The sequence below is a fragment of the Schistosoma mansoni genome (genome assembly GCF_000237925.1).
Source record: "Schistosoma mansoni, WGS project CABG00000000 data, chromosome 2 unplaced supercontig 0120, strain Puerto Rico, whole genome shotgun sequence".
NCBI lineage: Eukaryota > Metazoa > Platyhelminthes > Trematoda > Strigeidida > Schistosomatidae > Schistosoma > Schistosoma mansoni.
The window spans coordinates 886,135-899,244 of NW_017386000.1; the positions used below are offsets into that span (position 1 = coordinate 886,135).

Below are 13,110 nucleotides of genomic sequence, written 5' to 3' on the forward strand. Positions count from 1 at the left end.
AAATCTTGTTTCTAATACTTGCGCAAAATTGAAAAAAGTATGGACAACTCTTACATGACGATTTCATGTATATACATTTAATGTATATTACGTAATGTTTTGTTTTTAGGATGCATGTTGAAATGTCTTCTATATTACAGATTTATTTTATTATTTTTGGTATCCGATTATTTTATTGGACAATTATTAGACGCCATCTGATTGGTTACTTGAAAGAAGCTGAATATTTTAACAAAATTATTATTTACGAAATATTTTTAAAAAAAAACAATAGTTGAATATAAATACAAGTATAAACGCTTTGAAAACTATCTCTATACGGATAAAATAACTCATAGCACATATTACTATTCAGTGTGATAAGTAACTGTATAATTTTTCTTGGAAATAATGCTACTCAATACATAATGTTGAAAGTATACGTTAATTCTCAATCAATAACTTATATTAATATATCGATATGGTTTCTGAAATTTCATGGCAACTATTAAAACAAGCTACTATACTTGGTTTAGCACCGGTATTATGTAATGAAGTTGATCTACTTGATTTAAGTAGACAAACAAAAGTATCTGATAAAAAAATTATTATCAATGTTAGTGGTGTACATTTTGAATTAACTGAATCACTTGTAAAACGTTATCCATCAACATTACTTGGTTCTGTTGAACGTGAATATTTTTATGATAGTATAAATAATGAATATTTTTTTGATCGTGATCCAGAATTATTTCGTTATATATTAACATATTATCAACATGGTAAATTACATTTTCCAAAGAATATATGTATATCAGCTTTTGAAAATGAATTAAAATATTTTTCTATATTATCTGATAATTTATCTGATTGTTGCTATGAAAGTTTTATTGATCATTCAAAAGATATTGAACAACGTTTAGAAGATGATAAAAAAACATTTACACAATATAAATCATTAACTATAAATAGTAATGTAAAATTTCGTGAAAAATTATGGACAATGTTTGAAAATCCTGAAGAAAATAGTACAGCTTATATGATATATTATACAACAGGATTTTTTATAATTGTTTCTGTTTTATCTAATATGGCTGAGACTATACCATACAATGATAATAAATTAAAAAATGTTTACCCATTAAGAACTTATGGTGATAAATATGCAAATATATTTTTTTGTATAGATACTGCTTGTGTATTAATATTTACTATTGAATACATTTCACGATTATATGCTTCACCATCACGTTGTAAGTATATGCGTTCGGTTATGGCTGTAATTGATTTAACCGCTGTTTTACCATATTATATAAGTTTAATTGTTCCAGCTGGATTACAATTCTCAGGATCATTAGTTACACTACGTGTATTTCGAGTATTTCGTATATTTAAATTTTCAAGACATAGTCAAGGATTACGTATATTAGGATATACATTAAAATCATGCGCAGAAGAATTAGGTTTTCTTTTGTTTAGTTTAACATTGGTTGTGATAATATTTGCTACTGTTATATATTATATTGAAAAATTTGATGAAAATTCATCATTCTACAGTATCCCTGATGCTTCATGGTATACTATTGTCACTATGACAACATTGGGGTAAGTTTATTTATTGTTAAATTCTATTTTTGTAGAGTTTATGTATTGTTGAAATTATTTATCTGTTTATAATTAGGTTCTTAGTTCTTGAGACAAGGAAAACGATGTTATTGTTTGTCTTTATGCAACAATGAAGTTTGTTTTTACATTTTTACAACGTATTTCTATTTAATTGAATATAAGTAGTAGGAGAAAATACAAAGTAGTATAACCTTAACATTTGATGATTTCAACCATTAACAAATCATTTGAATGAACCTGAATGTATAACATTTAAAGATGAAGAATGAATAATAAACGATTTGACTAATGAAATTAAAGTACATTTCTTGATTTGTTGTTGTTGTTGAAAACGTTTCTTTTGTTAATTGGATATACCAAAAAAAATATTCTTTTTTTGGTAAAGGTTAAATGAAGATAAATTACTTAATAAATATGGTCTTGACTTCTTTTTTTTAAAAAAAATAAGAAAATAATGTTTTCAAATTGGTATGGTTTAAATAAACATTAGTGAAATTTAAGAGGTATTTAAAAACATTCTTTTATTTTCATAAAATCTTTCATTTTAATTGATATCAGAAGGGGTTTTATGGATATCATAGTTATTTTAGTAGTTCATATCATGAGTCAATTGAAGCTAGACCACCATGGAAAACCTAAAAGCACTGGACGGCTGATTCGTCCTATTGTTGGACTCCTCATCAGTGCACATCCACGATCACGCCTCACGAGATTCCAACCCAGGACATATCGGTCTCGCGCACGAACGCTTAACCTCTGGACCACTGAGCCGGCATCTAACGGTGTTAATGTCTAACTTCAACCGATCCACGAAATTGAGCGACACATCCACCATTGTCTTCAGTGAGTTACTATTTCACAGCAGACCCGGTTGATCTCCACTGGTCACTACTTCTCACTAGAACTTCAGGAAATTCCTCTCGAAGCTAAGGAGTCCCACAATTAGCCAAAACGGCCATCCAGTTCTTCCAGGTTTTTCATGGTGATCTAGCTTCAATCGAGTCATGATCTCAACTATTAAAATTTTAATTTATGAATTTAGGATTTGTTTTATTTGGATTATGACTAATGAAGGAATTAAGGATGCATGTTTAAACGTCAATAAAAATATTCACACAAAGACTCAAAAACACTGCCTACTTTTTTAGATGATAACCTATTATTGAGTCGTAGTCTGAAAATAAACAACATTGAACCTAACGTAAATAATTCGTTTTATTTCTGTTTACAACCTTAATATATTTATCTGTAGCTACGATCAAGACAATAGCTCAGGAACCATATGTATGAATAGTAAAAGATAAATATATAGTGCTGATTGTCACCTAAGCTTTGTTGGTTCGACTAACATAGTACTATTTGCAGGTATTTAGGTGATCTCCGACATTTGAGATACATATTTTTATTGATTCCTTCTATGTATTTCATATTCTTTAAGGATATTTGCAGTGGTAATATAATTTCTATTAATTTAGCAATGTATAAAAAATAAGTAATGATATAATATGAACGAGAGAAATTGCATGAAACAATTTGACGAAATCTGCGTACGACGCAATCAAAAGAGATTATCTCAAAATTCTAATAGGTGCTTTACTATATACAATAGGATTAGGTTACGTAGAGGTAACTTATCATTATTTTTAAATGCTCCTCACGAACACCACAAATTTTAGTTAATAAATGAATGACATTATATATTTGATGATATCCGACACTCTTTCTTCATTATGTATGAACTTATCTTTAATCAAATGCTGTATGTGATCATGACATATCCAGATTATGGAGGTAATTAGCAGCACATTATTATGTTTAGGTCATCGGTTTTTTCAACTTCACTCATTAGATTTTATTATCATATATTCGACTAGTGTAATTTTGTTGACACACTTGCTATGAGACTACAATTTACGGATAACATTTGAGCGTTGGTAAAGTGACCTTGATAATATACACTCACTTGTTAGGATTAAAAATGATTACAATTAGGTTTTAAAGTTAGAAATTTGTGTTAGGAATTGGAGTTAGGATTTTCAACACATTTCGAAACCAGATGGGATGCGAAATTTCTATTTAATCTTATGAGTAAATGAACTTTGAGCTAAAAACCAAGAAATGCTATCCTTGATTCCATTGGTTTATTCATAAATTATAGTCTTGCCACATTTGCTGTCTGATAATACTTTCCTATCTGCAGTTTTCTTTAATTATCGTTTTACATATCTTTAATGGACCAAGTTTTATTTTACCCCAGAATAGCGTTAAGACTTCACTCTTTTAAACGTATGCATATATTGAAACCCTGTTTTTGAATGAGACGATGGAAATAGTTTTGATAATAAAAGCAGATCCTGGGACGTAATTTTCATAATACATTAATCATTGCAGAATATCATACCCTATTGACTCACTTTGTTTTTGGCTAATTCATTCTGAGTAGTGTTATTAAAATGGACATAGAAAGATAGCATACATAATAACTCAACTAAAGTTGATTAATATGATGCAGCTTTTGATACAACAGTTGAATATACATGATGTTAAGAAAGATTGACCTACTTTTTAAAAATACCATCAGAAATCATCTAATGTAGTGAACGAAGACTTGGTAGAGAAAACCATTTTACTATTTTATGCAAAATTACATAATGCTTTTGTGAAATATGGAAACCATACAATAAAAATAGATCATCTACACATCTTCCTTGAGTTGTTATTTACATACTCCATCATTCTTCTGATACTGTTGTTATTCGATTGCTTTCTGTTTTCCTTCCTCTTATCTTTGTTTTGTATCTTCTGCTGGTAAGCATTTCATTTCCTGCTGCACACTACTTACCTCTGTCCGTATAAGTAGTGCACACCACACTATCAGTGATTCTCCAGGAGTAAATTCCGACATTACTACTTTTATTCTCTGACCTTTACTTTAAAAGGTCGGAAATATTCTCTACCTACCTAATATGGTAAATTTGTGGTAGAAAACTTTCATACATGTAAATGTCTATTAAACGCACCATTTAGTGATATGTTTGACATTAACCAATGTAAAAGAACTGTTAATAAACAAAGGTTATTTAAAACGCCAAATCACGAAAAAGTGATTTTAAATGTAGTTTGGATAAAACACTTATTCGACATTCAGTGATACCATACTAGTTCTAAAGTTAATAGTTCAAGATAATAACTCAAAAACTATTAGTTATTAGAGGTAAATCGATGAAAAGGGTGTTAAAGCATACGATGATGCTCTTTAACTTGACAGTATCATGTTAACGCTGTTAGTATTTAATCGTTCACAGATGACAGACCATAAATGATATCGATGTAGCCAATCAGTCGTTATTTGAATCAATAAACGGCTCTCAGTATCAAGTAATTCACCTCTTATTGTCACTGCTTGACATATTAAATGCAATTAACCAAACTTAAATTTCAAAATGTGAATTTAGTTGAGACCTATGTATTATATCTTCGATAAATTTAAAATATAATCTGACATTTTGATCCGAATTTCGATTTGGTTATCTGCATAATCGTGATTAGCTCCAGAAAGAGTAGCTTCCCGACTACACTGTATATCAATTTATATGATTTGAAACCCAGATAAATTAATGTACACAATTTCATAATAGATCTAAAGCGTTAGAAACACATTAACTATTATATATTTTATAAAATTTCTCAGAGATTAAAGTACATGTTGGGTAGATCACCGTTTTCAGTAAAAATAGGACTGGGTATAGAGGCTACCAGTATTAATAAATAAGTGGAATGTTATTCAGTCAATTCCTATATGTGTAGATGTATTACTTTTTAAATGGCTTCATTTTTTCATAACAAATCGCACAATCAGTACTATATAAATGTCTGTATATGTTAGACGTAAAAGTCTATCCAATCAATGTGTTTTGGAAGGGGAGAAACATGAATGATCAGTTCCATCATTTTTAGAATAATGAGCTTGCTATTAATCACAAAACGACATTTAGATCACATAAGCTGAAATACCAACTGGGTTCTTTACCTTAGCGAAAATCAGGATCGATTTTTAGTGACTACGTGAGTTTGCTGCTTGAAAACTTTGTGAACCATTTTGAAATATTTGATTAACTGAATTGATCATTATGGTTTTAAACTAACTGAAATGATTATCATAAAAATGTTAATTTGTAAAATGTCGTTGCTAGATACATCATTATTGTTGGTTATCATTTTGTTATTAAGTCTTCCTGACGAACAGTGATTTAAATCATTTCCAAGTATTAAATTCATTTAGTATTGTTTGTTTTAATCTTCTCATCGATGTGTTAGGACTGCAACTAGTCAGTCTATAATTGGCATATGTGCATACTGTGCGTATTGCCTCTATATGGCCTTGATTCATAAGCAAGAGTGAGCATCAACTCTGAGATGCAGGTACACCTAGCTGACGAGTCCCAAATAGGACGAAACGCGCGTCCTCGATTCCACTACTAGCCGCTATCCATCTTTGTTTCCAGGTATTGCTTAATTATTTATTCTACTTAGCATTTCTTAGCAAAGTTGCTTTCTACGGGATGGAGTTACCGATGCGATGCCCAACCCTCCTCCTTTACTCGGGTTTGAGACCGGCAGTGGCCCTAGAAGATCTATTGGTGGCGATCGTTATGAAGTATATTTTTCAAAGAATACCAATATCAAGGTGGAATAATTAAAACAATTGTTTGCTTCTTCTGTATATAATCATCGTACTTTACGTTATATCTACTTGTTTTAAACCAGTAGTAATTCATACACAGTTGCATTAAAACAACTTTTTCTTCCTTTAGTTATGATATATTTATTTCCGTTACCATTTATATATATTGTGAAAAAAGGAGTCTAATTTTACTGTTTAGTCTTTAATATATATATTTACTATTCGTGAAATGACCTAGAATTTATAGGTCATTTATTTTCATAAAAGGAGATTGGAACAAAAATAATAATTGAAGTTATTCGACTAGAAATATTAAAATAAGATTCATTTTATAGAGGAACTTTTTTTGTAATAATTATGTTTCGCTAGTTGATATGGGGGAAATATTAAAAGTGTTTTTTGTACTAGATGGAACAAACATTTACAACTGGATTTTTATCTGCTCTAAATATTATTTAAACCTCCCCCCCCTTTTTTTTTCTTTTTTTTTTTTCTTTGTTGATCACCTCTATCTTAATCTTCACATCCATCATTCCCAATTCCTTTATCGTAATTATCTTGATAACATCCCCTTTTATTACATATTATATTCACACAACAATCTTATTATTATTACTATTACTATTTATCATTATTATCTCACTTGACAAGATGAAATTCTCCTACTATGCACTTTATTCACACAATTTTTTTGCATTTTCATTTTTTCGAAATTACTATTAAATCGATTGTGACTAGACACTTGATTACAAATCACTTTGACCTTTATTAAATGACCTTTCTAATTTACAAATAACACAATTTTAAAGTATATATATGTCGTAACAGATGCAAACGTTTACCATTTTTAACATATAACATTGTCAAATCCATTAATACATGCCTCATTTTGGACTTTGTAAAATATTATAATTATGGACTTATAACTGTAGAGCCTGATGATGAAGTTATTGAAAACAATTGTTCGCTCAAATATTGTTCATTTCTAAATATTATTAATCAATTAATTTTAAGGATAATTTTGTTTTTGATGTCTGTTTTACAGGAACTATAAAATCAACATTAAATAGAAATAATATATTTGCACAATCTCAGCGAATGAATTTAAAGTAAATTGTTGCTAACCTATTCATTCAATCTCAATGTGTTCTCATCCACCAAAAGTTTGGTTTAAGATATGTTGATGACACTTTTGTCATTATAAAACGGGATCGTTTAGACTAACTTTTTAAACATATCAACAACTTTGATGAAAAAAATCAAGTTCACCAAGGATTCGGAGTTTCCTGAACGCAAATGAGATTTAATTCAAATTCATTCGCTAAGATTTTACAAATATATTATTCCTATTTAATGTCTTACATCAACTCGGCGCCCATATACTGTGAAACTATTCGCTCTAATTTGGACGAAAGTTCTTGTATATGAAATCAACAGTTATTTAGAATATAAACCCGGAAGTTCCAACGGTATTATTGTCTAACATTGAATGTCCAATCTCAAAAAAGCATACAATTCAAAAATTAACATTTGACACTGAGTAATTTTTACCATTGTGTTTACTTCAAATAATTTTGACAAAATTTAGCATAAAATTTGATGTTTTATCTAGAATAGTGAAAATTAATTTCATATAGTTGAAATCGTGAGTCAATTGTAGCTAGACCATCACGGAAAACCTGGAAGCACTGGACGACTCTCCTTCTTATTGAATGCTCACTTCTGAGGAGTCCCAAAATAAGACGAAATAGTTGGCCAGTGCTTCCATATTTTCCATAATGGTCTATCTTCAATTGACTCATGATTTCAACTATATGAAATTAATTTTCACTATTCTAGATAAAACATCAAATTTTATGCTAAATTTTGTCAAAATTATTTGAAGTAAACACAATGGTAAAAATTACTCTCCACAAAACCCCCTTCTTAAAATTAATTTCATTAACATTTAAGTTGAAAATAAGTTTAAGGATTTCAAGGAAAAATACTATGAAATGTTTTTCAGTTTGTAGACCTACGCTTTAAGCATAAAAAATATCTGTAGTGGTTTTTCGCTAAATATAGCTATATACAAACCTAGCATAATATGTACTTCATATTTGCATACAAACTCTCTCTTTATATATATATCAGTCCAAGTAACCTCATTTCAATTAATACTTAGTTATGTATATTTGTTTCTAGTACTTTATGCGTATGAGAACGTTTTGAAAATCTTGGCTAAACTCATATAATTATGCATCTATGTATAGAAAGTGTAAACTGATCAAAAAGTATAAATAAGAAACTGGCTTCAGGCAATTTATTTTTTGCTTGGTTATTAGATGGAGGAGAAAATAAACCAGAGAAATGAACAGGAAAAAAGTGAGCAAATCGAGTGTTTTTTTTCATATTTGTTTTTAGACTCTAAGTTACTTATTGATCATCTCACATCCTTACATTTGGATCGTATTTGATTATATCAAGCAAATAATTTTGTAACTTCGCTCCTCAGGGAATAAGTCACTTAAAGCAGACTTCATATATGAATTAACCTGGTAGGGTTTATATAATATATTTATATTCTTTCGATAAATTCTATACATAAATATTTGAGAAGTAAGTAGTCTATGAAAATAGTTAACACAAGATTCCTAATTAATACATCTATCTCATAATTTTATTTTTAGCATAACCAGTACGAATTAAACTTTGAATAACTAGACGTTTGTAATTCCTCTTCAGTGTGTTGTTAAATCATTCAATCTACTGATCATATTGTCTACTGTTGAGTTTTAATGAGTTAGTAAATAAACGACAAAAATTCATATCGTTTATTTATCAATGTTATAAATGACTAAGAAATATAGTTTCACACATTTAAATATTTTCTATATCAACTTTTCTATCCGACCACAAACTAGGTTCTAATATCTAGCTGTTCAGTTGTTTGCTATCCATTTGTTACAGTGACTTTTTATCATTTCCTCTTTCTAGCAAATAGTCGTTGCAAATCAACACTCCGAATCAAGTCAGACAATAGACATCATTAGAACTCAACAGCAGAAACCATAATTTAACAACACACTGAAGAGGAATTACAAATTTCTAGTTATTCAGAATTTAATTCATACTGGTTATAGTAGAGATAAAATTATGAGATAGATATATGAATTTTAAATAATAAGTGTCAAAAATGGATCCCTTAGCTGAAATTTCTGTTTTTCTGTGATCAATTAAATATCATATAACACTGAAGCCAAAAGGGTTATAAACAAAATATGTTTAATAAGTTTCAACAAAACAAATCATTAACTTGATCACAATTTTTCGTAAGTATATCAAAGTACATCTTGCCACTACGAAATAAATAGATTTAATAGTTAAATACAACAACAGACATCTAAATATCGCATAATTTTATGTGTACAGTTCCAGTAATTACCATACAACAGAATGATTTTTATGATTTCAAAGAAATTCAACAATCATCAAAAATTCATACTAACAATTATCATTTACTCATTAATGACTAACTCTGACAGGAAATTTCTGGGATTCTAGTGTGAAGCTGTGACCGATAGAGCTAATCAGTGTTGGGTGTGAGGCAGTTACCCATCGAAGACAATGACAGATATTCACACAATGTCATGAATTGATTGAAGTTGGGTGTTAACATCATTGGAATTCGGCTCAGTGATCCAGAGGTTAGCTGTTCACGCACTAGATATAAGGTCCTGGGTTCAAGTCCAGCGTGAGGGATTGTTGAAACACAGCGCTGAGGAGTCTTATACAAGGATTGGACGGCCATGCAATACCTCCAAGTTCTCAATAACTGTCTAACTTAAATTGTTTGATGATTTCAATGAATATCAACAATCTCCACAAACCCGCACTGTAAATATGATTTTTATTTGTGTTCGGTTTCAATAGTCAGTTTTATAAGTATTATTAAGTCTATAACTTTTTGAATAAGATGAATAAGTTATAAACAATTAATCATGCTCAACTTTCTTTAAAAAAAACAAAAAAATACCACGCACTGATTTAAGTGCTCAATTGAAATTACCCCCGAATAAATAATTAACTTGTGTTATAACTCCATGTATGAACCATTAAATTTTCTTTTATTAAGATGTCTTTGTAGGTTTTATAACAAACTAGTATCAATAATTGAAATCATGAGTCAATTGAAGCTAGACCACTATGAAAAACCTGTAAGCACTGGACGGCTGTTTCGTCCTATTGTGAGACACCTCAGTAGTGCGCACCCATGACCCCGCCTAACGAGATTCCAACCCAGGACCCATCAGTCTTGCACGCGAACGCTTAACCTCTAGACCACTGAGCCGAGATCAAACGGCACCCAACGAATTTCACGAGGCGGGATCGTGGATGAGCGCTGCTGAAGAGTCCCACAATAAGACGAAACGGCCGTCCAGTGCTTTCAGCGTTTTCATGATGGTCTAGCTTCAATTGACTTATGATCTCAATTACTGAAATTACTATAATATCCATACAACCCCTTCTGAAACTAATATCAGTTGAAAAGTCAATGAAAACCAAAAAACTAGCTGCTTCATTTTTCGCTGAGGTTTTCATCTTTGAACATATACAATCTGACATGGTATTCAAAGATAATTTATATCTTCTACTTTAATATCAGTTCAATACAAGAACAAACTACCAAATAAATGTAGTGTGAAGGACTAATAAATTTAATAATGCACTTTATTTCCGATGTACATAATTTATTAATATTCAAAACATTCGATCTTTAAGAATATTACATTTCTCAAGTAAATACCGTAAACATTTCTTTTCTGGTCTAAACCGACAGTGACTACTTTAATTTCCTTTCAACCTAAAATAACTTTTATCTCGGAATCAATTTTCAACGATCAACCAGGATTGTTTTTTTAATGTAAAAATTATCGATAATAATAATAACTCTCATATTACATTATTTGAAGACTGAATACTCATAATCATCCAATAAACAAATATTTGCAATTCATTCGTTGTTATTCATTAGTTTATTTTGCATGGATAAATTACAAAGTTTATAAAATTTCATAAGAATTTCCATTGACATATCTGAAAATTTATTGATGAATGTATAATGGAGAAAGAACTTTTTTCATAGTTCCCCGGTTTTCAGTATTTTTTTCTCAGTAAATATTAGTCTTTTATGGTTGAAATTATGAGTCTTTTGAATCTAGACCACTATATAAAACCTCGAATCACTGGACGAACGTTTCGTCCATTTGTAAGACTCCTCAACAGTGCGCATCCACCATCCCGCCTCGTCGGATTCAAACCCAGCACCTATCGGTCTCGTATGTGAACGCTTGACCTCCAGACCACTGAGCCGGCCGGCCGGTGGATGAGAAGTCCGGAAATAGGACGAAACAGCCGTCCAGTGCATCGAATTTTTCCATCGTGGTCTAGCTTCAATTGACTCATGATTTCAACCATATAAAATTACTAAAATCTCCACTAAACCCTCTTCTCAGAATATTAGTCTGTTAGCAGACATTGTTTTCTTGAACACTATAATCATTATATAAAAGAAGCTACGTAAGAAAAAGAAAACAGATGTTCTAAATTTTTTTCAATAAAAATGTATATAACAGTAGGTGAAATGCTATATATCAAGTATCTTAATACTTTAACTTGAAATACAATTAAAATATCCCCTATATGTTTAACCTAGTTAAAATAATCCAAGTTAACAGTTCATTTGTACTTATAAAGGGATGTATAAAAATTAATATATATATATATATTCACTGGACATTAGATACTATGAAAAGAGTTCAAGTCAGATAGCTATCATAAATTTTGAGAAAAAAATAAAATTGCATCAATGAATATTAGATTATTATTATTATTATTAGATGGGGAACAAACTTATGAATAATTGATTTCACATGTGTTATTGTATAAACGTTCTTTACGATTCATTTCATATAAGTTAGATATTTCAATAAATATACTACTGAAAGTTTAAATCATTTTCTTTATAACCGTTGAATAAATATAGGGGGGGGGATGTTTCTTTAATATCAATAAAACAAATTGAATTACTAAATTTACTGGAAAAAAATTAACTAAATTCATGTTGATTTATGTAAAAGATTTAGAATGAAATATAACTTGAATAACTCAAGATTACAGGTACACTTTGGTGACGAGTGCCAAGTAGCACGAAACGCGGGTACAGGGTTTTCTGTTAACCATCTCCAACCACCATCTTGTTTCAAAATAGTGCACTCAGTGTCGAGCCACCTAGACTAGTGGCCACATTGCAACTTGATCGATAGCATTTGATCTGAAATAAGAAGGACTTGATACACGTGACATTGATCACCACCCTGTAATAAATCAATTGTGACTACTTTGATATTGTTTTATATCAAAGGAAACCTATTAAATGATAATCAGGCTAGTTTACATTTATTCATTGAACTGTTCTAAGAAATGTCATGGATAAACATGTATTTACTTTAGTATGATGAAAGTAATAACAAGTATTAAGTAACATAAGATTATTTGGTGTAATTAAATGACCATGAAAGAAATATTTCATTCATTACTTACTTGCGCCTGTTACTCCCATTGGAGCATAGGCCACCGACCAGCATTCTCCAATTCACTCTGTCCCGGGCCTTCCTTTCTAGTTCTATTCAGTTTTTGTTCATTTTTCTCATATCTGTCTCCATTTCTCGGTGTAATATGTTCTTTGGTCTTCCTCTTTTCTTTTGGCTTTCAGCATTCCATGTGAGGGCTTATCTTGTGACGCAGTAGAGTGATTTCTTTTATTATAGAGTTGAAATACT

General features: G+C 30.1%; 1 protein-coding gene across 1 annotated transcript; it reads left to right on the top strand.

The window, feature by feature from the left end:
• Nucleotides 1-460: 460 nt before the first annotated feature.
• On the top strand, nt 461-1,588 carry Smp_094560 (voltage-gated potassium channel, putative; the record flags this gene model as incomplete). Its single annotated transcript, XM_018791583.1, has 1 exon — nt 461-1,588. The coding sequence occupies one exon, from the start codon at nt 461-463 to the stop codon at nt 1,586-1,588; it is 1,128 nt and encodes a 375-aa protein (XP_018645291.1).
• Between the last annotated feature and the right edge of the window lie 11,522 nt (nt 1,589-13,110).